At 48.9% G+C, this 23,169-nt stretch overlaps 1 protein-coding gene across 3 annotated transcripts; it reads left to right on the forward strand.

The window, feature by feature from the left end:
- Positions 1–112: 112 nt before the first annotated feature.
- TAF15 (TATA-box binding protein associated factor 15) lies at positions 113–22,861 on the forward strand. 3 transcript variants are annotated; one of them, XM_053275515.1, is made up of 16 exons: positions 115–223; positions 2,987–3,026; positions 4,665–4,716; positions 6,066–6,156; positions 6,247–6,358; positions 8,072–8,337; positions 8,536–8,647; positions 10,950–10,984; positions 11,612–11,644; positions 12,763–12,872; positions 13,817–13,946; positions 19,972–20,070; positions 20,859–20,946; positions 21,240–21,331; positions 21,423–21,513; positions 22,444–22,861. In XM_053275515.1, the coding sequence occupies exons 1-16, from the start codon at positions 214–216 to the stop codon at positions 22,481–22,483; spliced, it is 1,401 nt and encodes a 466-aa protein (XP_053131490.1). In that variant the 5' UTR covers positions 115–213; the 3' UTR covers positions 22,484–22,861. The 3 variants fall into 3 exon arrangements, 2 of the variants coding, with proteins under 2 accessions (XP_053131490.1, XP_053131491.1); XM_053275516.1 differs by having other exon boundaries at positions 8,075–8,337; XR_008311848.1 differs by lacking the exons at positions 20,859–20,946; positions 22,444–22,861 and having other exon boundaries at positions 113–223.
- Positions 22,862–23,169: the final 308 nt, after the last annotated feature.

Genomic DNA, 23,169 nt, shown 5'->3' on the forward strand with positions numbered 1-23,169 from the left:
CTTCGGGATAGCTTTCCTCCCCATCCAATTGGTACGTTCTGTCCTGCGCTCCCTTTTTTTTCTGGTGGTAAGCTCCGCGCGCTCCCATTGGCTGCGGCGCCCCGCAGTCGAAGCGGCGACGGCGCCTCCTGTTAGTCAAAGCCGGTCAGCCAAGGAGGCGGCAGCCGACCGGACGGTTTGTTCGCTTGCCCGCCCGCCGGGTCGGTGACCGGGATGGCGTCGGGTAGGTCCTCCCAGCGCCCCGCGGCCGCCAAGCGGAGATCGAGGCCCGCCGCTGGAGGGGCTGAGGGGAGGCGGGAGGGGGCGTGGCGTGCAGCGCGCCCGGGGAGAGCCGAGGGGGCCCGCGCTGGCCGCCGCCATCTTGGACGGGCCCACTGCACCTGCGCGCTCGCGCTGCTGCAGGCTCCGCCCCCAAGGACTTGACTGCTGGCTTCCCTTCTGGTGGGTGGGAGTTTTTCTTGCCTCCTTTTCTTTTCCCCCCTTCCTCCTCCTGATGTACTTTTCATGGGCTCTTCCTGTGGGCGGGTGTTTGAACGGCAGAGCTATATATATATATATGTAAAATATATATATGTATAAATATTTTTAACTTATTTGTTAGTGTTGTTAGTATTGTTAGTATGCCTATTGTAATGCTCCTGCCTTTCGAAACTCAGTAGGTGGTCTTGAGCAGGTCTTCCCCTGCTTAGAATGGAGGATAGATATTCAACTTTTTTGTTAGCGGATCGCTGTGTATCTAAAACACTGTGTGTAGCCAGATTTTGTGCGGCCACATGTAAGACCAGGCCTGAGCTGATTTGAGATATCGGTGTTTTGTATTACTGTATTATTTTCATTGTGTTTTGTGTCATTTCTGTGATGTTGACCATAATAAAGCATGCATGCATGCATGCATTCATTCAAAGAGGCGCCTTTATAAAGTGATTATTTCTGATGTGATGGGGAGTGACTGGCCCTATCCATCCCCAGCACAGCATCCCTCTAGTGGTTGTTGCTGGGCTCCATCTTATGTGTCTTTGTGTATGAGCCCTTTGGGGACAGGAATCCATATTTATTTCGTTTTTATTTCTCTGCCTAAACCACTTTGGGAACTGCTGTTGAAAAGTGGTATACAAATATTTCTTATGGTAGTAGTCTTTAGTGCAATGGTTCCCAGCCAGGATTCCAGCAGATCATGCCTGCTCAACTTAGACACCCCCCAGCAGTGTTTGGACTACCACTCCCATAATTCCCAGCCACAGTATCAAACAGCCAGGGATTATGGTGCTGTGAGCCAGCATCTGCAGGAGAACCAAAGCCCTGCTCCAGATGTTTCGGGTTTTTTTAACCAAAACGAAACTCATTCCGCACACAGATGAAAAAAATTAGAGAGAACACTAGTAGTGGATAGAGAGTTGGACACGAGTTCAAATCCCTGTTCAGCCATAACACCCCTAGGGTGACTCTTGGTCAGTCACTTAACTCTCAGCCTAACTGACCCCACAGGGTTATTTTGTCTGAAACGCCACTTGACACAAGCCCAGCTCTTTAATAGTCCCTCTCTAGTGGAAGATCTTGTTTGCAAGAGAAGAATCCCTTTGGTCAGTGTGCTTGGGCATCGTGAGCCTTGGCCTATAGCCCTCACACTAGTAGCCATTGACAGCCCTGTTCTGGGCGGCGGTATCAAGGCAGTGTGTGCACATGCTTTCAAAGTGGGATGTCATTGATTAAACCTGAATGGGATCTAAAATTAACTGAGCAGACATCAAAAAATGTCTGAGTGCACACACATGCGCCTGCCTTAGAGGAAACACTGTCCACTACCCTTATTCTGCCTTGGACTGTCCTAGTCAGAGGAGAGAGGGACAGTTCTTGCCTATAGGCTTAGAGGCTATAAGCTCTTGCCTATAGGCTTCCCAGAGGCATCTGGTGGGCCACTGTGTGAAGCAGGATGCTGGACTAGATGGGCCTCCTTGGGCCTGACCCAGCAGGGCTGTTCTTACCTTCTAGTCTCGGATAGTCCTGTACTGCTCTCTTCGGGGTAGAGGTTTGAGGTCAAGGATACAATATGCGCATGAGGTGGGAAGTTTGTAGCAGCATAGTGTGGTCTTTTGCTGCAGGCAGACGCTTTGAAAGGGATTCCGATCTTGAAACCCGAGCACAGCAGTAGCTGACTATAAACCAGTATTAAATTAGTGGATGCTCTCTGAGAGGAGTTATTTATATCTGCAGAAAACCTGATGCCCTCCCCCAGCGTGCCTGAAACTTCACTCGACACAAGCCCAGCCCATTAATAGTCCTTCTCTAGTGGAAGATCTTGTTTACAAGAGAAGAATCCCTTCGGTCAGTGTGCTTGGTCATCGTGAACCTTGGCCTTGCTTTTGAACGTACCCCTCCTCGTTTCTCTTCCCTCCTACACTGCAGCTGTTACTCAGATGAACGCAGTATTCCCTCTATTTTTTTATTTTCTTTCATCTGTGTGCAGAATGAGTTTTGTTCTGGGTGGCAGTATCAAGGAAGTGTGTGCACGTGTACATTCAGAGTGGGGCCTTCCCGATCCAACCTGAGCGGGATCTAAAATCAACTGAGCGGACATTAAAAAAACCCAAACTTGTGTGCACATATGTGCACGCCTTAGAGGGAGCACTGGGTGTATGTGCCAAGATTTCCATGGGCTGTTCTGTGCAGCTTGCTGCTATGCCTGAAGATCTGCAGATTGGGATGTTAGCAACCTAGGAAACTGCCTTATACCAAGTCAGGCCCGTGGTCCATCTAGCTCGGGATTGTCTACACTGGCAGGCAGCAGCTCTCCAAGTTTTTAGGCTGGGGTCTTTCTCAGCCTTACCTGGAGGTGTTGGCAGGAGTTTAAATCCTAGCAGGTCGAGCTTACTTTGTTATACAGAATAATTCCTTGCAGGTGAACCGATGTCTCAGGATAATGCTTTAGTGTAAAATCAACATACTGAATGCTTGTCTAAATTACAAATCTCTTTTCTTTTTCTTTAAGATTCTGGAAGCTTCAGCCATTCTGGGGGTCAACAGCAAAGGTACGTGTGCCTAACAATATTGCGGGGGTGTGTGTCTTAAAGCCTTGCGGAGGGGTGGGGTGGGGGACTTAAAACCTTGGGAGGAAAGTGTGGGGTTCCCCTTACAAGGTACAAGCCCTGTGAATAAAATCTATTATATTCATGTGCCTAATTGAAGGGGGTGTTTCTTTGGTTACAACCCTTGTCTGTTGAAATCCTCTTAGTCCAATTGACACAATGATACCACAATGTTAGAGACACTCTGTCTCCCCAGTTTATGCCTCTCTTGCCCTAACTTCCCTCCAGCCAAAGAGGGGTGTTGTGGGGGGCAGCAGGAGGGAGGCATACGTGCCCTTGATCTGTTATAAAAAGGGAACAAACGACTGCTGCCCATTTGGCGGGCGATGCTTCGGAAAGAATGCCCAGGGCCCTCCAGCCAGAGGTGGGCTTATATCTCGGGTTCCCAACCAGTATTCTCTGTAGCAGGGATTCTTGGGTGCTGCAGGGGTGGGGCTTCTGATCCAGTTTGTAATGCTTGGTGGCCTTGTAAGCCTGACAGAGCTGAAGGTCTCAGGGGATTCCCACATGTTGTTGACTACAACTCCCAGCAGCAATGGCCTTTGGCTGGGGATTATGGGAATTGTAGGCAACAACATCTGGGAACCCCTGTGACAGGGAACACTGTTCCCAACCTTTTAAAATAAGTGTACCCCTTCGGTTGCGAATATAGCTCAGGTACCCTGCAGAGATTGTGTGTGGGGGGTGGGTGGGGTGCATGTGTGTACGCATACTCAAATGTTTCAGTTCTAAGACAGGCTACTCCAGTCATGGACTTACATCCAGACCACATTACTCATTGGTTCTCCCTCTGAAATTCATGGGACAAGTTTACTTGCTCTGTTCATTCCAGTGGGAGTACCCGGTGCTCATTTTTGGAAGCCTGTCAGTCAGGATGAGGTGAGGCACCCACTACGCTTCAGCACGGAGCCAGCCATTCAGCAGCAGAGGGGGAGAATCTTTAACCCTCTCTTTCTGCTGCAGACATATTGGCTTCAGTCTGGCGGTCATCAGGCGGGGAACAAATCAGCTGCCTGAGAGCATTATGGCCTTATAGATGTCCTCCATAAGGCCATATACAGAGAGGCAGGAGAGCTGAGGACCCCCAGTGGGCAGCACTCCCAGTACCCTTTGGACCCCCTCTTGGGAGCCCCTGTATTCCTAGGTAAGGTTCCCAGGGTGATTTAAACACCGGCTACCTTTTTGTTGGGTGCCATAAGAACTAGGAAGCGATGGAAGAACTGATGGTAATTGGCTGGATTAATACCACTGGGTTAGGGGTCCCTTGGGCTACTGATGTCTTTGTAAATATGTAATTTTCTTGTTGACTAGTTGCTGTATCTTGTGCTATGATCATGGTTCCCTGTTCTCATTCCGTTTTGCTCCGTTGTCCATAGTAAATCTGTTAACGACACATTTCTAGTTTGTCCACTGCAGATAATGTTTCGTGTTTCCGACAAAGGGGCCTCTGGCCCACAGCATCCCCTGCCGTGACAAATGTGTAAGCCTCTTAAAAAAACAGGGGGAGGAAGATGGAACATTTGTTTCGCCCCAGTGATGTTCTGTGTGGAAATGGCATTTATTTGAGATCTCCTCTTGCAGCTACGCAGGGTATGGCAGTCAAGGAAATCAGAACTACGGACAGGCACCGCAGGTAGGCACATTAACACACACACCCACACACCCGTTTCTTCAAAACCACCATGTTATCTTGCTCTTCCTGGCCTCCACCCCAGCCCCAGCCCACTGCCAGAATCTCACTGCTTGGAGTGGCTCCCAAAAAGAGTCAGTCAGTGCAAAAAAATCAGCAGGACATTAATAGGATTCGCAGACATGCACTAAAAGCATAATGCCGCTCAAATCCCATTTAAAAGGTTAAAAACCAGCCAGATAGAAGTGCAGATAAAACACTTTAAAAGCCTCTTTTTACAAAAAGAGGGTCTTTAGAAGCCTTAAAAAAACCCAAAAACGCTGAGAGTGGGAGCCAGCAAAGCGCTTCAGTAGGGTGCTCCAGAACTGAAGAGCACTGTGAGCTCTTTTTCCTGTAGTCTGGCTAGGAGGAAATGCCAAGTGTCTGTGGTCCATGGACTGAAGGGAGATGGTCCGTCTCGAGACAGGCACACGTTGACTGTGGGATCCCTTCTGCACACCTGTTCTGTTAGCAAGGATCCTGGCCTGCAGTGTTCTCTCTGATTTTTGGCAATATCAAGGCAGTATGTGCTCATGTGCATTCAGAGTGGGACCTTCCCGATTCAGCCTGAGTGGGATCTAAAATTAACTGAGCAGACATCAAAAAAAGTGTGAGTGCACACACATGCACGGACGCCTTAGAGAGAACACTGCCAGCCTGTCATAAGAACATAAGGACCATACCAAAGGTCCATCTAATCCATGGGTTCCCATCCTTGGTCCCTGGCTGTTTTGGACTACCACTCCCATCACCTCCTGCCACAGTGGGATGACACTCTAGCCTCTGGGTCGATGGTGATTGGTTGGGGCACAGGTCCTGTCAGCAGCACCACCTGATTCGTGCTGCGGGATCTCCATCTCTTAGGCTCATGTGTCAGAATGTCCAGTTCCAACAAAGGTGTACCACTCTCCAAATCCGTGGGCACGGCCAACTCCTCACAGTATCGGCCACCTCTTCGCTTATGAATGCAAGCATACACCAGGTCTCTTTCAGACCCATCTGGGTCTGATTGAGGCCACTGGACTCAACTTAAGAGCAACTGTGCTGGATCAGGCCCAAGTAGGCCCATCTAGTCCAGCATCCTTTTTCCCCACAGTGCCCCACCCCCGCCTTGCCCGATGCCTTTGGAAGCCCACAAGTAGGAGGCGAAGGCCTGCCCCCTCTCCTGCTGTTGCTCCCTCTCCTGCTGTTGCTCCTCATTGCTTCTGAGGCTGGAGCTGGCCTGTAGCCATCCGGACTAGTAGCCATTGGTAGATGTGTCTGTCCACCTGAAGCCGCTAACATCCTTTTTCCCTTCTTCCTTTGGGTTGCAGGGCTATCCTGGCTACGAGCAGAGCAGAGAGAGCTCATCTTACGGGCAGAGCTTCGGAAACTATCAAGGGAACTACGGACAGGCCCAGACAGGTTCGACTGCGACCCAGAGTGTTCTGTTTCTGCACGCATGCGCATTGGGGGCAGCTGTTGACTGATAGCAACTCCCTGTTGGATCCTTAGGTTACGGGCAGAGCAGCCAGCCAGGATATGGCAGCTATGAAAACCAGAACCAGAGTGCCTACGGCCAGGAGTCTTATGGCAGCCAAGATGACCAGAAGGATTCGTCTGGCGGGTAAGGAGCGGCTGACCTTGTCTAGATGTCTGGAACGGATCAAAGGAGAACCTTCCACTTCGCCCGGGTTATGTTCCTCTTTGAAGGCTGATGTTGGGGTCTGTAATGCAGTTCATGGATCCTCACTGGATCCAGTTGAAGGTGTTGCTCTCTGCCCCTGTGAAAAGGATGAGTTCTTCTTTCTGGGTCCCTGGAAGTTGACTCATCGGTTGATTTTGTCAGAGGTATCTGAGTCTCACCACCTTTTTGAAAGTTGGTGCGCTCAGGGCCCAAGAAGCTGATGGGAATTCCAAGGGAAAGGGAATCGGGCACATTCCCACTTTTTCAGTGATGGCAACTGGAAGCAAAATTTCAGGTTGATATTATGGATGTACTCACTGGGAATAGAACACACATCCATAAGCGAAGAAGGCCTTCTTCATGATGAGCCCCAACGCCCATTGAGGTCGTCTGGAGAGGTCCGTCATCTCCAGTTGCCGCCAGCTCGGCTGGTAGCCACACGGGGATGAGGCCTTCTCGGTTGCGCTCCCTACTGATATACGATCCTCCCCATTTCTGTCAATTTTTAAAAAAGCATTTGAAAACCCCACCTCTTCACCCAAGCTTTTTAGCTTTTTAAATTTCTAGGTTTTATTCTGTGGCTGATTTTTAAATGTTTTGACTTGTTTTATGCTATTGTTAACTGCCCAGAGATGAAAGTTTGGGGCGGTGTACCAACTTGATAAATAAACAAATAAGTACAACTATAAGCCCATAGTTTCACAGAACCATTGAATATTACAGGTAGTGGCTGAAACAGACAGAATATGTCAGTAATGAGATCCTAGTTTTTGGATAGGGGGCTGTGGTGTAGCATTAGAGCCTCTGCTTTGCAGGTAGAAGACCCCAGACTCAATCCCTGGCAGCATCTCCAGATAGAACTGGGAAAGACCCCTGGCTGCAACCTTGGAGGAGCTGCTGCCGGTCAGTGTAGACGGTACTGAGCTAAACAAACCAAGGGTCTTTCTCAGTCTTCTAATGCCTCTCACCAGAGGAGAACTGGTCTCGTGGTAGCAAGCATGAATGGTCCCTTTGCTAAGCAGGCTCCACCCTGGTTTGCATTTGGATAGGGGACTACATTTGTGAGCACTGGAAGAGATTCCCCTTCGGGGATGGGGCCGCTTTGGGAAGAGCACTTGCACCTGCCTGCTTCCATGCAAAAGGCTCCCAAGTTCCCTCCCTGGCAGCATTTCCAGGTACGACTGGGAGAGACTCCTGCCTGCAACCTTGGAGAAGCCACTGCCAGTCTAAGTAGACAATACTGAGCTAGATAGACCAAGGGTGTGACTCTGTATCAGGCAGCTTCTTATGTTCCTCATTCCGTTACTGCTGCATTTTGCACATCCAGGCACTATAATATTGAAGGATGTTTTTTAAAAAAATAAGGCCTTATAATAAGAGATGTTCTCTTGCCAGTGGGTGGATGTAACACCAACCTGAAAAACTGCTTTTGGCTACAGCCATTGGAAAAGTGGTAACATGCCTGATTCATTACCCTTAGAATTGCCCTGGTGAAGCCATGCACACTAACTGTGTGTGTAACGCTTAAGAGTGTCCCATAACTTCATTGGTGTGTTTGGGGTTGTCTTGCCTCTTGTTGTGTTTGATACGGCCTGGTGTCCAATGCAGACAAAACCTAGTGCCCTCACTTGTTTCTTTTCCACTGCGTTTCAGCAGCAGGCCTTCCTACGACCCCCCGCCCAGCTTCGGCCAACAGCAAGCCTCCTACGGCCAGCAGTCGGGCTATGGCCAGCAGCAGCAGCAGGGCTACAACCAGAACCGGGGCTCCTATGACCAGAAGCAAGGCTACAACCAGCAGCAAGAAGCTTTCAACCAGAAGTCCAACTTCGGCCAGCAGCAGCAGCAGCAAGGGCCCTACGGCCAGAACCAGCCATCCTACCAGGCCCAGCAGAAGGAGAGTTACGGGCACAGCATGCAAGGTAGGGGCTGGGTGCAGCCTGCATCCGGAAACGCCGGGAGATTGCTTTTGCTGTTGGGGGAAGGAGGCTGGTGTCATTGGTCCTCTGAGTTTGGGCAAAGGACTTGCCCAAGGACTTGCTTGACACACTACTTGACTTACTACGTGCTTGACACACTACTTAGGTCGTGTGTCAAACGCCAGGCTTATATCTTGACAGACGACCGCCGTGACAAGGGGAGATACGGGGAAGATAACCGAGGGTACGGTGGGCCACGCAGAGGTGGGAGCAGGTTCGATTCTGACAACAGAGATCTCATGTCCGGCATAAGGTAAGGGTCTCCAAGTCTCTGTAGACCATGGTACGCTACTGTGTCTTCCTCATAATGGCTCACATGGATGCTCTTAAAAAGCTGTGTGTACTGGAAGTTCCAGGCTGAAGGTAGTTAAGTCTTTGCTGTTTTCCGTTAATCATTGGCACTTTGAACTTGTCGTTCGTGCTGAAAAAACCAGATCTTAACACTGTTGAGGGATTAGTTGTATCAGCAGTGTTGCACCAGGACTCTTTCTTTTGCAGAAAATGTGGTGGTGCCCGTGGTGGGGGGGGGGAGAGGTAAAAAAGCAATTTTTTTTTAAACAGCCCTCTAAAAATGGAATCTGCATATTTGGCGTTCCGTGCCAGCAAAGCAGGCGACCAGCTGCGTGTTCTCAGTACGCACTTGAGTTGCACAGACTACTAGCTCAGTAGTCTGGAAATAGAATTAATACTCGCCTCTCTGTGGGCTGAGTAGGGGGGGAGACGCTGAAGGCGCGGCCCCTGCCTTTCTCACTGAGCCCAGGGAGGACTCCTCTGGAGGAGGGTCCAGTGCTACCTTCCGTCTTCAGCCCTCTACAGACCACGGCTCACTCTCTGCCAAGTGCTGGGGCAAGAATCTGGGTCGGGCATGTCCGTTGGGCCCGCCTCCCACGTGATCACTCTCCCTGTCTCCTCCCTTTCTGGGGGCTTACATGGCTGCCAGTCAGGAGTGTACCTCTACTCTCTCTGGCTGGGAGCAAGCCTTCCAGCTGTCCTTGTGTTCCCCTGCAACGCTCTTGCCTCTTTCCCATCTCCTGGTGTGTAGGTCTTGTCCAAACCACAGGGAGCATTCAGTCCCCACGGCTGGCACCGGCCACCCCAGCTGGTGCACGGACGAATAGTTGAGTGCGGTGTTAAAATTCTTGTTTATGACTCGGTGCATTTTCAGTTGTGTGTGAGTAACTCTAAATTTAAACCTCCCCCTGATGTCTGAGTGAGTGTGCCCTTGTAGAATTAATCTGGTGCCCTGCCCCTGAGTTAACGGCACATGCTTACACTTAAGAACTGGGACTCGCTCTGTCCAGAGCTCCTCTGAAAATGTTAGTCCTGTTGTTTCTTCAAAACCACCAAACTGAAAATCCCACGTGTTGCGTGCTGTGATTGAGAGAGCGCTCCTGTCTCCATTTCCTGCATTACCTCCACAGATGCGCTTCCATTTAAAGGCCGTAGCTCACCCTTGTACCAGCGCTGTGGATAGCACGTTAGAGCTCTCATCTTGCTTCCCTTTCGTATTTGCAAAATATCCTCAAGGCAGACACAGTTGGCCAGAAACTGCCATTTAACTAGAATTAACCTGCTGGCCGTCTGCTTGCCTCTCTTCTGCAGCATGGAGGGCCCCCATTCGGGCACCTGAAAAATGGGTTGTGTTTGATCCGCAACTTGAGGTGTACACAAATCCAACTAAGAATGCAGTCTGTATAAGAAGTTGCTGTCTTCCCAAATTCTCGGAAGGAAACTGTTTTTAAAAATGGGGCCAAAAGGTATTTAGGATAACTTCTGATTAGTGTTTTGCAGCACAGAAAAGATTAGTGGCTGACATCCCAACTAAATTGCTCCTGAGCAGTCCTCTTGAGATTAAATGGAGTAACTCCTATCAGAGGGTCCAGGTAGCTTGATGCTGTGAGATCATTACAGCCGGGCGTCCTTGTCTGTGGCTTAAATGGCATTCCCTCTTGGCCTTTGGGAGAGTTGGGTGCAGGGTTGTGGGTGGCAGTGCCGTGTTGACGCAAATACAGGGCTACTCTGAATTTAAGTCAAGCTCCTTTTTAAAAAAAATAGAGGTCAAGTGCTTGAATGGAAGTGAACCCTGGATTTAAGTTGATCTCCCACCCACCTCCTGGTTCCTAACATCAAAGAAGTTGCGGGAAACCAGGTCTTGGGTTCAGGGAAATATGGTCCTTTTCACGCTGGTCCCTGACCATAACAGTAAACTTATTTACGTATGCCAATTGCATATGTGCCTTCCTTTTAAGTCAGGGCTGCAGAGCTTCTGCCCTCCAGCTGTTTTTTGGACTACAACTCCCATCTTCCTCAGCCACCATAGCCAGTAGTCGGGGGTGATGGGAGTTGTAGTCAAGCACAGACAGGGGAATCAAAGCGGACCAGCCCTGGCTTAACTGAGGAGCGAAACAAGCACCCCGAAAGACTCATGGACGGCCCCGAGGCGGTGCTCTTAACAACTATGCTGTAGCTGTTCAGTAAATGTAGACGTTTTGGGCCTTGGGCTCAGCATGTCAAGACTTCAGGAAGAAATCATTTCTTCAATTTTTCCTCTGCAGCGGTGGAGACCGAGGTGGCTTCAAAAATTTTGGTGGTAAGTGCCCAACATCAAAAAAAGAAGGGGAAAAACAAAACATTTCAGTGCAAATTCTCTTAATTTTTTAAAATTAGTCTTAAAAGCCACCAAATACCATGTGACTATCTATTAGAAGCCATTTTGTTTTTGTTTCATTCCGTTGGGTTTGACGCTAGTGTGCTAATGTGCTTTTAAAAAGCCTAAAGACAAGTTGCTTGTATTGAATGAAAAGCAGGATCCTGCATCTTTATTTTATTTTATTTTATTTTATTTTTTTGTCAAATTGCATGAAAGAGTTCTTCTGGTAGATTTAATCACTGCCGGATGGCCCACGCACACGTCTTCTAAGCACAACTTGACCTGTTGAACTGCGGCTGTGAGATACTCGCCAGCATTTAAGCCCCATGTGGCAAATTCTAGCTGCATCCTGCCGTTTTCAAAGATCATGACCAGTTTTCTACCTGGCTCTTACTTCCTGTCGGACTTTTTTCTTTTAAATTGCAATGTCTTCTAAACCTTGCTGCGTAAGCCTGGCATACCTTTTTTCCAAATTGATTTTTAAAAAAACAGTGCCAGTAAGTTGGGGCTTACCTTCCCTCTTTCATTGCTAAAGTACCCTTTTGTTTTCTCTCACCTGTTCTGCAGGTCAAAGGGATTATGGGCAGAAGCCGGACACAGGTAAACACAGGAGGCTCTGCTGCTTGGCGGTTCTCTCCTTTTTCCTATGGCCGGGGCAGTTTTCTTTCTTGTAAGGCCTGGGGGCCAGTGGTGACAGCCCCCCCCAACTAATTGTTCCTTGGGCCTGTGTGAAGTTTCGGCTGATGACTCCTCCCTGTCCCCTGGGTGCTGGAAGGGACCATTCCCACAGTGCCGTGCTATGCTTTCCCCACTGCCGGTGGGACTCCTCCAAGGGAAACGGAGCCCACTTGAGCCCCTGCAGCATCTTGGGAGGCGCTCAAGAATTGCTGGCAAGTTCAGTCTTCCTTAGCGCTTTCCTCTTACAGCCCTGAAGAGAGGGTGAAAAGCACAGTACCATGCAGAGGTCAGCACTGTGGGAAATGGCTCTTACATTGGACCATTTGCCAGAGTGGCCCCCACTTGAGTGATAGTGAAGATCACTGATGTAGTGGGTTGCATGCACGCTTGTGAACCTCTTGGAAGACGCTCTTTATTTAACAAACTGGCTGCCTGTCCTTCAATCTGGTTTCCAGCGCAGCTGCTCACATTTTCTTCTCTACGTAAATATTTTTTTCTCTTCAATACAGAGTTGCACCCCAGATTTCAGTCTTCACACTTCTTGTTCCCAGTCGACAAACCGTGTCAGTTTCCGTTAGTTAGTTAGTTAGTTAGTTAGTTAGTTAGTTAGTTTATTTACGATCTGAGTTCAAACAGTCAGTTTCCATTAATTGGTTCCACCTAACAGTTTTAAAAGAAAGAAAAGCAACCAGGTCCCTGGAAAACCCAAAGCAAATCAAAGAGCTCAGAGCAGTTTAAAAGGCCTGGGCAAATCAAGTTTTATTGGACAAAAAGAGAAAAGAAACAGGCTTGCTACTTTATGCCAACTGCCAAAAAAAAACCTTTTAAAAAAACTAGTTAGTTCTGAAGTTCTTGAACTGGGGCCCCCAGATATTGTTGGACTACAACTCCCATTATCCCCAGCCCCACTGGCCTTTGGCTGATTGTTCTTTGCCTCCCAAAAGCCACCGGTGCTTAAGATGTCTGTACACCCTTCTGGTCAATGCATGGCGAGACCTTTTGCTTTTGGAAATAACTCCATTTTTTGGTTAACTCCCTAGACTCGGAGTCTGACAACTTGGATAACAACACCATCTTTGTACAAGGCCTGGGAGAGGATGCTTCAGCAGATCAAGTCGGCGAGTACTTCAAGCAAATAGGAGTCATTAAGGTGCGCGAGGGGGTCAGCTTGGGGCCGATTCCGGTCACGTCTAAGCCGCTTGAGCTTCGGGGCCTAGAACCGCCCCCCCCCCCCGATCCAGTGATCGGTCAGGGCGTGAAGCCAAGGGCAGCCTGCAGATCAGGGGTGGGCTACCCAGCATCCTTTCCCGAGCTGCTGCAGTTGCTGACAGCCAGGAGAAATCAGTGATGGGTGGGGAATAGACTATTCCGGCTTCTCCTGCCTGATCTTTCACTCGTGGCTGGGTGAGTTCTCATAGCACATGAGCCAGCAGCGGGTGGTCAGTCCCATGCAGCAGGCGGCGGGGTGGGGGGAATGCTCATGGTGATTTTTGACAAGGTCCACACCCCTAGAGGTGAAAAAGAGGGGATCGCTTCAGCTTCCAGGGGGTTCTCAGGCTTGGATTGCCCTGAGCCTCAGGCCTGCTGCAGCCCACACTTGCAGTGGCGATTTTAAAAACTTTGAGAAGTGTTCTGCATGCACACACACCCTACTGTGAAACGTTATCAAGGTTGTCGATGGAATGGAAATTACCATTGGCAGGAATGTCCTCCAGAGATGACTTCCTGGAGGGAGTGTGGCCATTTTTCATTGTGACCCGAACCCTTTCCTCTGTGCAGAAAGGATTGCAAGTTTCCTCTCTTCCTTTTGGGGATGAGGAAGGGGCGAGAGCCTTCTTGCACTTCCAGCTTTCTGTGTGCGGTCACCTTTCCCCCATCTATGTGGGGGCAGGCATTGCCAAAAACTAAAGACTTATCGGATCGTATTAAAGAATTATTGGGTCGTATTGCATTGCCCAAAACCACAATGATTATCCGTCCCCTGAGATGGTACGAACCGCCCATCTTGGTAGGCCTGGCTCACGGCCTGTCGCTGTGCCCCTTAGCCACGTGTCTGGTGCGATGATGCCGTTTTCTCTGCCACTTCCTCCCCAGACTAACAAAAAGACAGGGAAGCTGATGATAAACCTCTATACGGACAAGGACACGGGCAAGCCTAAGGGAGAAGCCACAGTGTCTTTCGACGACCCGCCATCGGCTAAAGCGGCCATTGACTGGTTTGACGGTAAGATTCACTCTCGTTGGCATGTTCCCTGGGTCCAGGAGTTCTGGGCATCTGTCCTCATCCTTCTGGACAAGGGCCTTAAGGCCACCAGTGAATGAAGGCGACCCATCAACGGCTCTCCTGGTGTTTTAATTCATACTTGAAAGGAGCCACAAGGGCTCTGAATTGGATCCGAGCAAGGGGGCGTTATCTCTCCCCCTCCCCTGCACCTGCCGACGGATAGTTTGATTCCTCTCAGCTCCTCCAGTTCCTTGTCTTTTTTCCCTGTAGAGGCCTCTCTTTCTGGATTATTCTTTTGCTATTTTATTATTTTTTATTTTTTATTCTACTCTTTATCACCTGGGAGATTATTTTAAGCCCTTCAGGATGGGCAGAAGGAATTGCACAGGAGCTGGTCTCCCTGCCTCAGTCCCAGCTTCAAAGAGACGCACCAAGCAGCTAAAGTTGGACTCTTTTTTTGCCTTCGGTGAGTGCCTTGACTCCTATTTCACTACAAAACAGATTTGCCCCGTTAGAGGATATTTGTGCCTTCACAGAAGCTGTTGCTGGGGAAGATTTTGTCGACCCCCCCCCCCCGAATGGCTCTTCACAGGAGATGCAGCGTAGCATTGATCAAAACGTTCTTCTGTCTCAATTCTGCAATTTAACTGCAGATACGCTGCAATATATTCTACAAACATTAAAGAGACTGGAATCTAAAACAAGTGAGATCATGAAGCTTGTTTTAACTCAAAGCCAGTCTTGCTCCTGTTTCCATCGTGAAGGCAATACTAAAACAAAGATAGCCTCACCGGTTAATGGGCTATTAAATCGTATATCATTCTCTTCACCTGACAACAAAGCTAACCTCAGACTTCAACCTAATTGTGTTATGCTCTCTGTTCCTCGTCAGTCATGCAACCGTTATAACTGGATCCACAAATCTGCTATTCTTCGCTCATTAAGCTTCTTAACTGCCCGTTCTATCTCAAGCTATGACCTTATTAAATATGAACATTTACCAGATGTGAATCATAATCAGAGGATTCTACTTACATTCAGGAATTCCAGTTTCCCAGAGCTACTTCTTCGATCAAGAGAGTATCTGGCCAGATTCAATATTTCAACCCAGAGATGTTTTGTAAATGCAACTATTAAACCTCTAGCTGTGAGGGAGATAAATCCGCCACTCTCTGCGCCTCGGCCTCGGCCTCGCAGCCTTGAGAGAACTAAGCTAAGCAGTAAAACATCCAGGCCTAAGACAACATCGCATTCCATACCTCAAGGTCAGCATCCCTGTATACTTTCAATTAAGACTCCCTCCCAAGAGAAAGGAGCTGAGGCAGAAACTTTAAACTCTTATGCTGCTCCAAAGCTTACTTCTGCACTACAGGACTATGCTGATATACTTCCCCTACCGGATACTATAAAGTCCTTGCTTGAGGTAGCCGACGATTTGGCTGAACTGAGTAAACAAAGTCAAGCTGCTTCTCTCTCCATAGCTGGGAATTCTTCTCCTGTTAACCATCTATCTGCTGACATTCCAGTGGATGTGGATACGCTGAAATTGGCACACATGGCTTTACAAGAAAATGGCCAAATTGAGGAAGACCATTGGGCGGGCTTGGCAAACGACCCCCATTTCTGTGCAATTTTTTCTTTGCTAGATTCTAAACAGCACTCTTCTCCTGTTAAAGCTTTAAAAAAGACTGGTGCTAGGCCTCTCCCGGATGACAACGATAATGGTCCCTCATTTCCAACTTATAAGGATGCTACCGCTAATGCTGTTGATACTGCAAGTGCTTCACCTCCCCCTTCTTCTGCTACCCCAAGAATTATAGAAGACCCTATTGTTCTCTCCTCTGATGATGACACAAGCCTGATTTGCATTTCAACTACTCCATCTCCTCAAGATGATCCTACCTCTACTTCCAGATTATCTGCACCAACCAACATCCCCAACTGCTCTTTGTTGCCAGAACCCCTGGCCTATCGATCTTAGCCTGGAATGTCGGCGGTTGGAACAGCAAACGTCGTGACCCGGACTTTTCAGCTTTTGTTTCCCACTTTGACATTTTGATGATCCAAGAAACCTGGCTAACAGGAGATCTTTTTCTCCCTGGTTATACACCTTTTCTACTAGCTGCCAAGGCTGAGGGGGGCAGGGGTAGACCGAAGGGTGGTCTTGCGGTCCTTGTATCTACATCTCTGCAATGCAAATTGACTTACCTTGGCTCCCTTGACCCTTATGCATTAGCTGTTCTACTTAGTTCTGGGGTTTTCAATTTAGTGCTGATAAACATCTATATCCCACCTTTAGGTTCACACTCTTGTGTTAGGGGGATATGGCTAAATTTAGAAGCATTTATTACTGATATCCAGATTTCACAACATAATTTACATTATGTACTGGCGGGAGACTTCAATGCTCGCACTGGTTTGGATGATCGAGCTCTTTATTCCAAATTTCACTGTTACCCTCCAACTGTAGAACGTCCATTCCCTTTAATCGTTAGACGCTCTAAAGACTCTAGAGCTAATGCCTCCGGTTTAACCTTACTTCAGTCATTTAATAAGTTGGATTTGCACTGTCTTAATGGAGCGGTTCACACTGATTTTCCCGCAGAGTTTACTCACTGGGCGGGAGCTAGACCTTCCTTAATTGACTATGTGGCTATTTCTCGTGGTTTGGCCTCAGCTGTTAGGAATTTTCAAGTTGTTAATCTACCAGAGAGTGATCATTTCCCCCTGCTTCTGAATATTGGTTGGAAAGGCCTTGCTGGGTTAGACTGCAGACAAGATCTTTGCAGGAATGATGGACCTATACACCAGCGAGTGAGATGGTCTCCTTTCTTGCTCAACCAAGTAAGCTTGTTCCTAAATTCTCAGGATGCCATCTCTCTGCGAGATGCCCTAGTTGGGAAAGGATTACAGATTTCCTCTCCAGCTATCTTAGATCTTTATGCTAGCCTAATTAGTCTCCTTTCACCCATGCTCACCAACTCCTGTCCACCAGCTAGTCAGCGCCATAAAACCCCCTCCCATCCATGGTTTGATTCTGAGTGTCGCGCTGCTAAGAGGGCCCTCATTCAGGCCTTTAAATCCCATGCTGAAGGTACCTCTGTATTCAGTTCGCAGGATTTACTTAATCTGAGGCATCAATATAAGAAATTGTTGAAATCTAAGAAATTTCAATTTACTAAAGAAAAATGGTCTGAACTAATTGATGCGGCTAAATCAAGGAATCAAACAAGGTTTTGGCGATTGATCTCTTCTCCTCACGTGAGAGCTCCCTCCTTGCCGACCTTTATTGTTCCCGCGGAATCATGGGAGCGTCATTTCCACAAACTCTACAGTCAAACTGATCCTACAGAAGCTAAGCTAGAATTAAATACCTCTGACCTTTCCTATTGGAACTCAGTTACATGCTCAGAAATTGAGGCCCTTGTCAAACAAACTAAACCCGGTAAAGCTCCCGGGATCGACCGCATCATTATTGAGATTATACGCACTAATTTAGAATGGTGGGCCCCTGTTCTTGCGTCATTATTCTCATTTATCGATAAGACTGCGAAAATTCCTCAGGATTGGGGGGGTTGCTTTAATTATCCCTATTTATAAAAAAGGAAGCAGACAAGATCCTGCAAATTACCGCCCAATTAGCCTCTTGAGCATTATCTCTAAATTATATGCAAAACATCTCCTGATAAAACTGGCTGACTGGATTGATGCCTATAACATCCTGGCTCCTGAACAAGCCGGATTTCGTGAAGGCCGATCGACCATTGAGCAGGCCTTTATACTCCCAACATCTGGCTGAGAAATATACTTGTAAATCTGGCTCTGCCCTCTATGCGGCATTTATTGACTTAAAATCTGCTTTTGATTCCATCTCTAGGGGCCACCTTTGGGCTAAGTTGAGGGATTTATCCATAGATAAGCGTCTCCTATTACTAATTTATAAGCTACATGAAAATACATCCTTGAGAGTTCGTTGTAGTGCACGGGGTCACTTATCTGCTGAAATCCCCACACATAGAGGAGTCAGACAGGGGTGTATTTTAGCCCCTTTTTTGTTTAACATCTATATTAACTCCATAGTAACTCATATGAATGCTCCTTCTATTCATCCGCCCAAACTGGCTCATAAACATATATCAATTTTGCTGTATGCCGATGACATGGTTCTCCTGCCACTGACTCCAGTCGGCCTAAAGCGGGCACTTGCATCACTTAGCTCTTTTTGTGCAGAGGAGGCCATTGAGGTAAACTACCAGAAAACTAAAGTACTGGTATTTGCCAAACACCCCAAGCCCCATGTATGGAAAATAAATGGCCAATTAATTGAACAAGTTAAAATATTTAAATACCTTGGCATAGTCTTCCAATGCTTCGGGAGGCCGTCAGGCCCACCTGAACTATACCATACAGAAAGCCCACCATTCAGCCAACTCAATTAGATCTTTTTATTTTACGAAGGGCGCTGCATATATACCTGCTGCTATTAAACTCTTTGCAGCTAAAGTACACCCACAGCTTACATATGGTGCACAATTGGGCCCTTTCTGCAATTTTTCACCTCTGGAGGCCATACAGACAAAATTTCTTAGATCCATCTTCCAGGTCCCAAATAGTGTCTCAAATGCCGCTATTAGATGGGAGGCAGGCCTCTATACTTTGGAATCGGTTTATTGGAAATGTATTTTCCTATTCTGGTTAAAATTGAAGTTCTCACAAGTGGGATTAGTCCCTCTTATTATGACCGACTCCTTTGATTCGAGATGGAAACGGTCGCTTAAAATAAAATCTCAACTTTATGGGATCCCACTTGAAGAACTTGTTAGGATGGGCTCTACTACAGCTATCAAGGTTATTAAACAGCGAATAATTGATACTGACCTACAGGTTGAAGCCTCCAAAATATCTAGAGGTTTGTATATAGGTAACCAGCTCTACAATCTTAAGCCTGCTGATTACCTAAGTAACATAACTTTTCCTAAATTTAGGCGTGCCTTGACCCTTGCACGTCTTAATGTTCTTCCAACATCTGTGCTTAAGGGAAGGTTCAAGGGGATTCCTTATGTTTTGCGCCTCTGCCCTTGTGGCTCAGGTGCTATTGAGTCAACTGCACATTTTATTCTTTACTCTGACCTCTACAGGGATTCCCGTTTAGATTTTATCTCACCCATGTTGAAGCCTTTTCCTGGCCGCTCAGATGACTTTTATCTTGATTTATTACTGTCTAAATTTGATAGTATGAGTACTAACTCTGTGGCCAAGTTTTGTTACATTGCATGTAAGTTGCGTATTACTATTTTATGATGTCTTATTCTCTTTTTCCTTTTTGCTTGTGTTTTGTTCTGGTCATTGATCGAAATAAAAAAGCTCAGGACCTTCATACTTGAAAGGAGCCACAAGGGCTCTGAATTGGATCCGAGCAAGGGGGCGTTATCTCTCCCCCTCCCCTGCACAGTTTTCCTGATCTGGATTTTTATTTTCCCCTCTCACGATTCTGCCACCTACCCCACCGCAGAACGATTACAGGCATAAGTGAGCATACAAGATGGGGAAAGGGTTAACTCTCTCTCTCTCTCTCCCATCCTGCCCCCCTCCCGCCCGCCCGGCCATGTTGCTGGTCCTAATCGATTTGGGATCTCAAGTCCTTTCTGCTTTCCCAAGTACGAGGGGAAATATTACATAAAATAGTTTAGGAACATCAGAAGCTGCCTCAGACGGAGTCAGACCACTGGTCCACCTCGCTCAGTATTACCCAGCAGCAGATCTATCTCCAGGGCTGGCTCTGTCCCCTTCCTTCCTGCCGGTTCCACGCTTTGCCTGACATGGCATTTCCCTCCATTTGTGTTGGGTATGGAGCACATGGCTCTGGGTTCACATCTCCGGGGCTTCAGCCATCCCCGTTTTCCGTCCAGCTCGCAGCGTTCTGCGTTCGCATCCCAGTCTCCTCTGACTTCGAGACGTCCTCGCTGTTGCTAAACTGCTGTGCGTTGACCTTCTGCTCTCCCTCTCTCTCCTCCTCCTCCTCCAGGAAAGGAATTCAATGGCAGTGTCATCAGAGTCTCCTTTGCGACCAGGCGGCCGGAATTCCTGCGAGGCGGTGGAAATGGTGGCGGCGGCGGCGGCCGAGGTAGTATCAAACCCATGTCCTTCTGCATGCAGTTCTGGGAGTGTCTGTTAGTTCTGGGGCCTGGCTCCAGGCAGGTGTGAAGTGACATTGGCTGTGGCTCTGGTCTCATCCGCCTGGGCAGAGAGCAGCTGCGTTGACACCCAAGGCCAGTCTGGAGTTTACTCACCAGACTTGCGCTCACGCGTTTTTGCCATATCGCACCATCTCAGGGGACAAATGCTCATTGTGGTTTTTGGCAAGGCGATACGATGCAATAATTCTTTGATATGATGCGATAATTCTTTGATACGATGCGATAATTCTTTGATTCGATATGATAATTCTTTGATACGATACGATAATTCTTTGATACGATACAATAATTCTTTGATACGATACTTTAATTCTTTAGTTTTGTCCTGGACTCCTTTGTCATGAACCCTACCGGTTATTAAGAGCATCTGGGGAGTTGCCACCCTCTCATTAGGTGGCAACTTGGGACAGGGCCTTCTCTGTGGCGGCCCCAGAGCTCTGGGATGCGCTCCCTGTCAAAAGAAGAGCTTCTCCATCCCTGGCTGCTTCTAAAAAGACCCTCGAGACACGCCACGTTTCTCAGGCTTTTCATCCAAATGATTTTAAGCAGTTTAACTGCTCTGTAAAAACAGTTTTAACTGTGTTTTTGTTAAAATTATGTACACCGCCGAGGGATACCTGTATCGGGCAATATAGCAAGGTGATACATAAATAAATATGGGCTGCCCTCCCTCTTCCGCCTCCTTGCTCTAACAGCAATGCTCTTGTGTCTGCAGGGTTGCGAGGAGGGGGCTTCGGCCGAGGCGGGGGCTTTCAGGGCCGAGGCGGGGAACCCAAAAGCGGCGACTGGGTTTGTCCGAATCCGTAAGTCGGAATGGCGTGGTGCTTAGTTTGTCCGCTTAAGGCTTTGGAGCCCCGGGTTCAAATCTTGACCTGGCCATGAAATGCACTGGGTGACCTTGGGGCAAATGCTGCTCCTTGGCCGAACCGTCCTTGCAGGGTTGTTGTGAGGGTGTAAAAATGGAAGGGGGAGATATACACCAATGGAATACAAATTATCTTCTCGATGTCCCAGAGAACCCGGTTCTCTCCACATGCCGTACAGCCCTCGCCGCCTCGCTGCACACCCTCAGCGGAGGTCTTTTTGTCTCTTCCAGGAGCTGTGGGAACATGAACTTTGCCCGCCGGAATTCCTGTAACCAGTGCAACGAGCCCAGGCCGGAAGACTCCCGGCCCTCGGGAGGAGGAGGTGCGTGTGGGAGCCGGCGGGCAGGAGGGGCGGCTCCGGCTGGGGTGTTGGTCCGCGCGGCGCTCACCTCGGCGTCTTCTCTCCCTTCCAGACTTCCGCGGCAGGGGCGGCTTTGGAGGTGACCGGGGGTACAGAGGCCGGGGCGGAAGTGGCGGCGGCTTCGGCGGGAAGATGGGAGGAAGGTTGGTGCTGAGCCGTGCTGAGAATCGAGGGCTTGGGTGGGTCCAGGGGAGCCTGGCAGGCCGGCCCTCAGAGGAGGGGGCCGCTGTGGCTCTGGCCGGGTCACTGCGCTGGCCTCGTGGCCTTCCACTCCGCCTCTACTGGGGCAGGTTTTCTGTGAGGGCCCCCGTTTGCCACCCCGGGGAAATGCCTGGCTCTTCCCCCCCCATGCAGCCTCGCCTCACCTCGCTGCAGTGCGCCCGGCGCCAGGGAGGGCTGGTGGTGATGGGCGTGCTCATCGGCAGCATCTGGGAGCAGTGGCCCCGTCACGGCAGGCCTCCGAGGAGGAAGCTGGCTTTGCGTGCACCAGCTGCCCGCCGCCTTCCCCCCCTCCCCAGACGCTGCCTCTTGGCAGCCGTGGCACCTCCTGTGTGCAGCAGAGCCAGGTGAGGTGGCGACGCCCACGCTACTGGCTCGGCAACTGCCTCCCCCGTGGGCAGGCCACCTGGTCGCTCTATCCCCCAACAGTGGTGGGGTGGAATGTGTTCCTTAAATCTGTGCCCTGCAGGCAGGGCCGCTGGTGTCAGGCAGCTGGAAACCTGTCCAGGTTTTTCAAACGCGGCTCCCTGGATGTTGGTGGACTACACATCCCATCTTCCCCTGCTGCTGGGCCAAGGGTAACAATGGGAGTTGTAGTCGGTCTGGGGCTGCAGGCGGCGGGGCTCTGTTGCGTTCAGAAATCCCTATCCGGCAGCTAGAGAACTGTCGGGCGAGTGCTCCAGTGGGGCTCTCCAGATGTGGGATAACCTCCATCATCCCCTGCTGCAGTGGCCAATGGGATTTGTAGTCCTGCGCCATCTGGGGACCCAAGTTCGAGATCCCCTGCTTGTAGGCATTTGAACATGTACCTAAAGTTGTATAAATACCCACCATAACTCACTTCTCTCTTTCAGGAACGACTTCAGAAGCGATCAGCGTAACCGGCCCTACTAAAACCCGCCGAGAATGTCCCCTGTCCCCTGCCTTCCTAATGGCTTTTGAGAGTGGGATTTTGCTGAATTTCGCCTGCTGCTTTATACCCCCGTGGCCTCTTCTTCTGAATAGTGGAATTTAAATGTGAAACTGGATTTTTACTTTGGTGGGAGGGACCTGATGGGGTTTTTCTTTCTTTCTTTCTTTTAAGCAAGTCCATCGAACTTTCACCTTCTTAATTTCCATGATTTCCTCCACTCGCCCCCCTTCGCTCCACCCACAAGACTCTTCCACAGGCTCTTTCAAAACCGGAAGGAATGGAAACTGTAAAATATTTGCCAAAAATCGGACATGTTTTATAATACAAACATTAAAAGCTGATTTTGTTTATTTGTGAAACGCTTTAGCCTGGTTTGCTCTCTTAGCATTTTACAGGTGCCCAGCCCGGGTGTGTATCCCCCTTCCGCTTCTCCCCAGTTTCAGTTCCAAGAAGGGACAAAGTCCAGCTCGAGGCACATTGTTTTGAACTGCAGCTGGAAATATCCTGCCTGGAGGTAGCGGGAATTGAACCTGGGACCTTCTGCATGAGATAGGCGTGCTCCACCCACATGTGCCTTGGATGCAGAGGTCTCTAGCCCAGGTGTTCCCAACTACAACTCCCATCATCCCTCCAAAGCAAAAAAAGAAGACCCAGGTCTCACGGTGCA

The sequence above is a fragment of the Hemicordylus capensis genome, chromosome 12, assembly GCF_027244095.1.
Source record: "Hemicordylus capensis ecotype Gifberg chromosome 12, rHemCap1.1.pri, whole genome shotgun sequence".
Taxonomy (NCBI): domain Eukaryota; kingdom Metazoa; phylum Chordata; class Lepidosauria; order Squamata; family Cordylidae; genus Hemicordylus; species Hemicordylus capensis.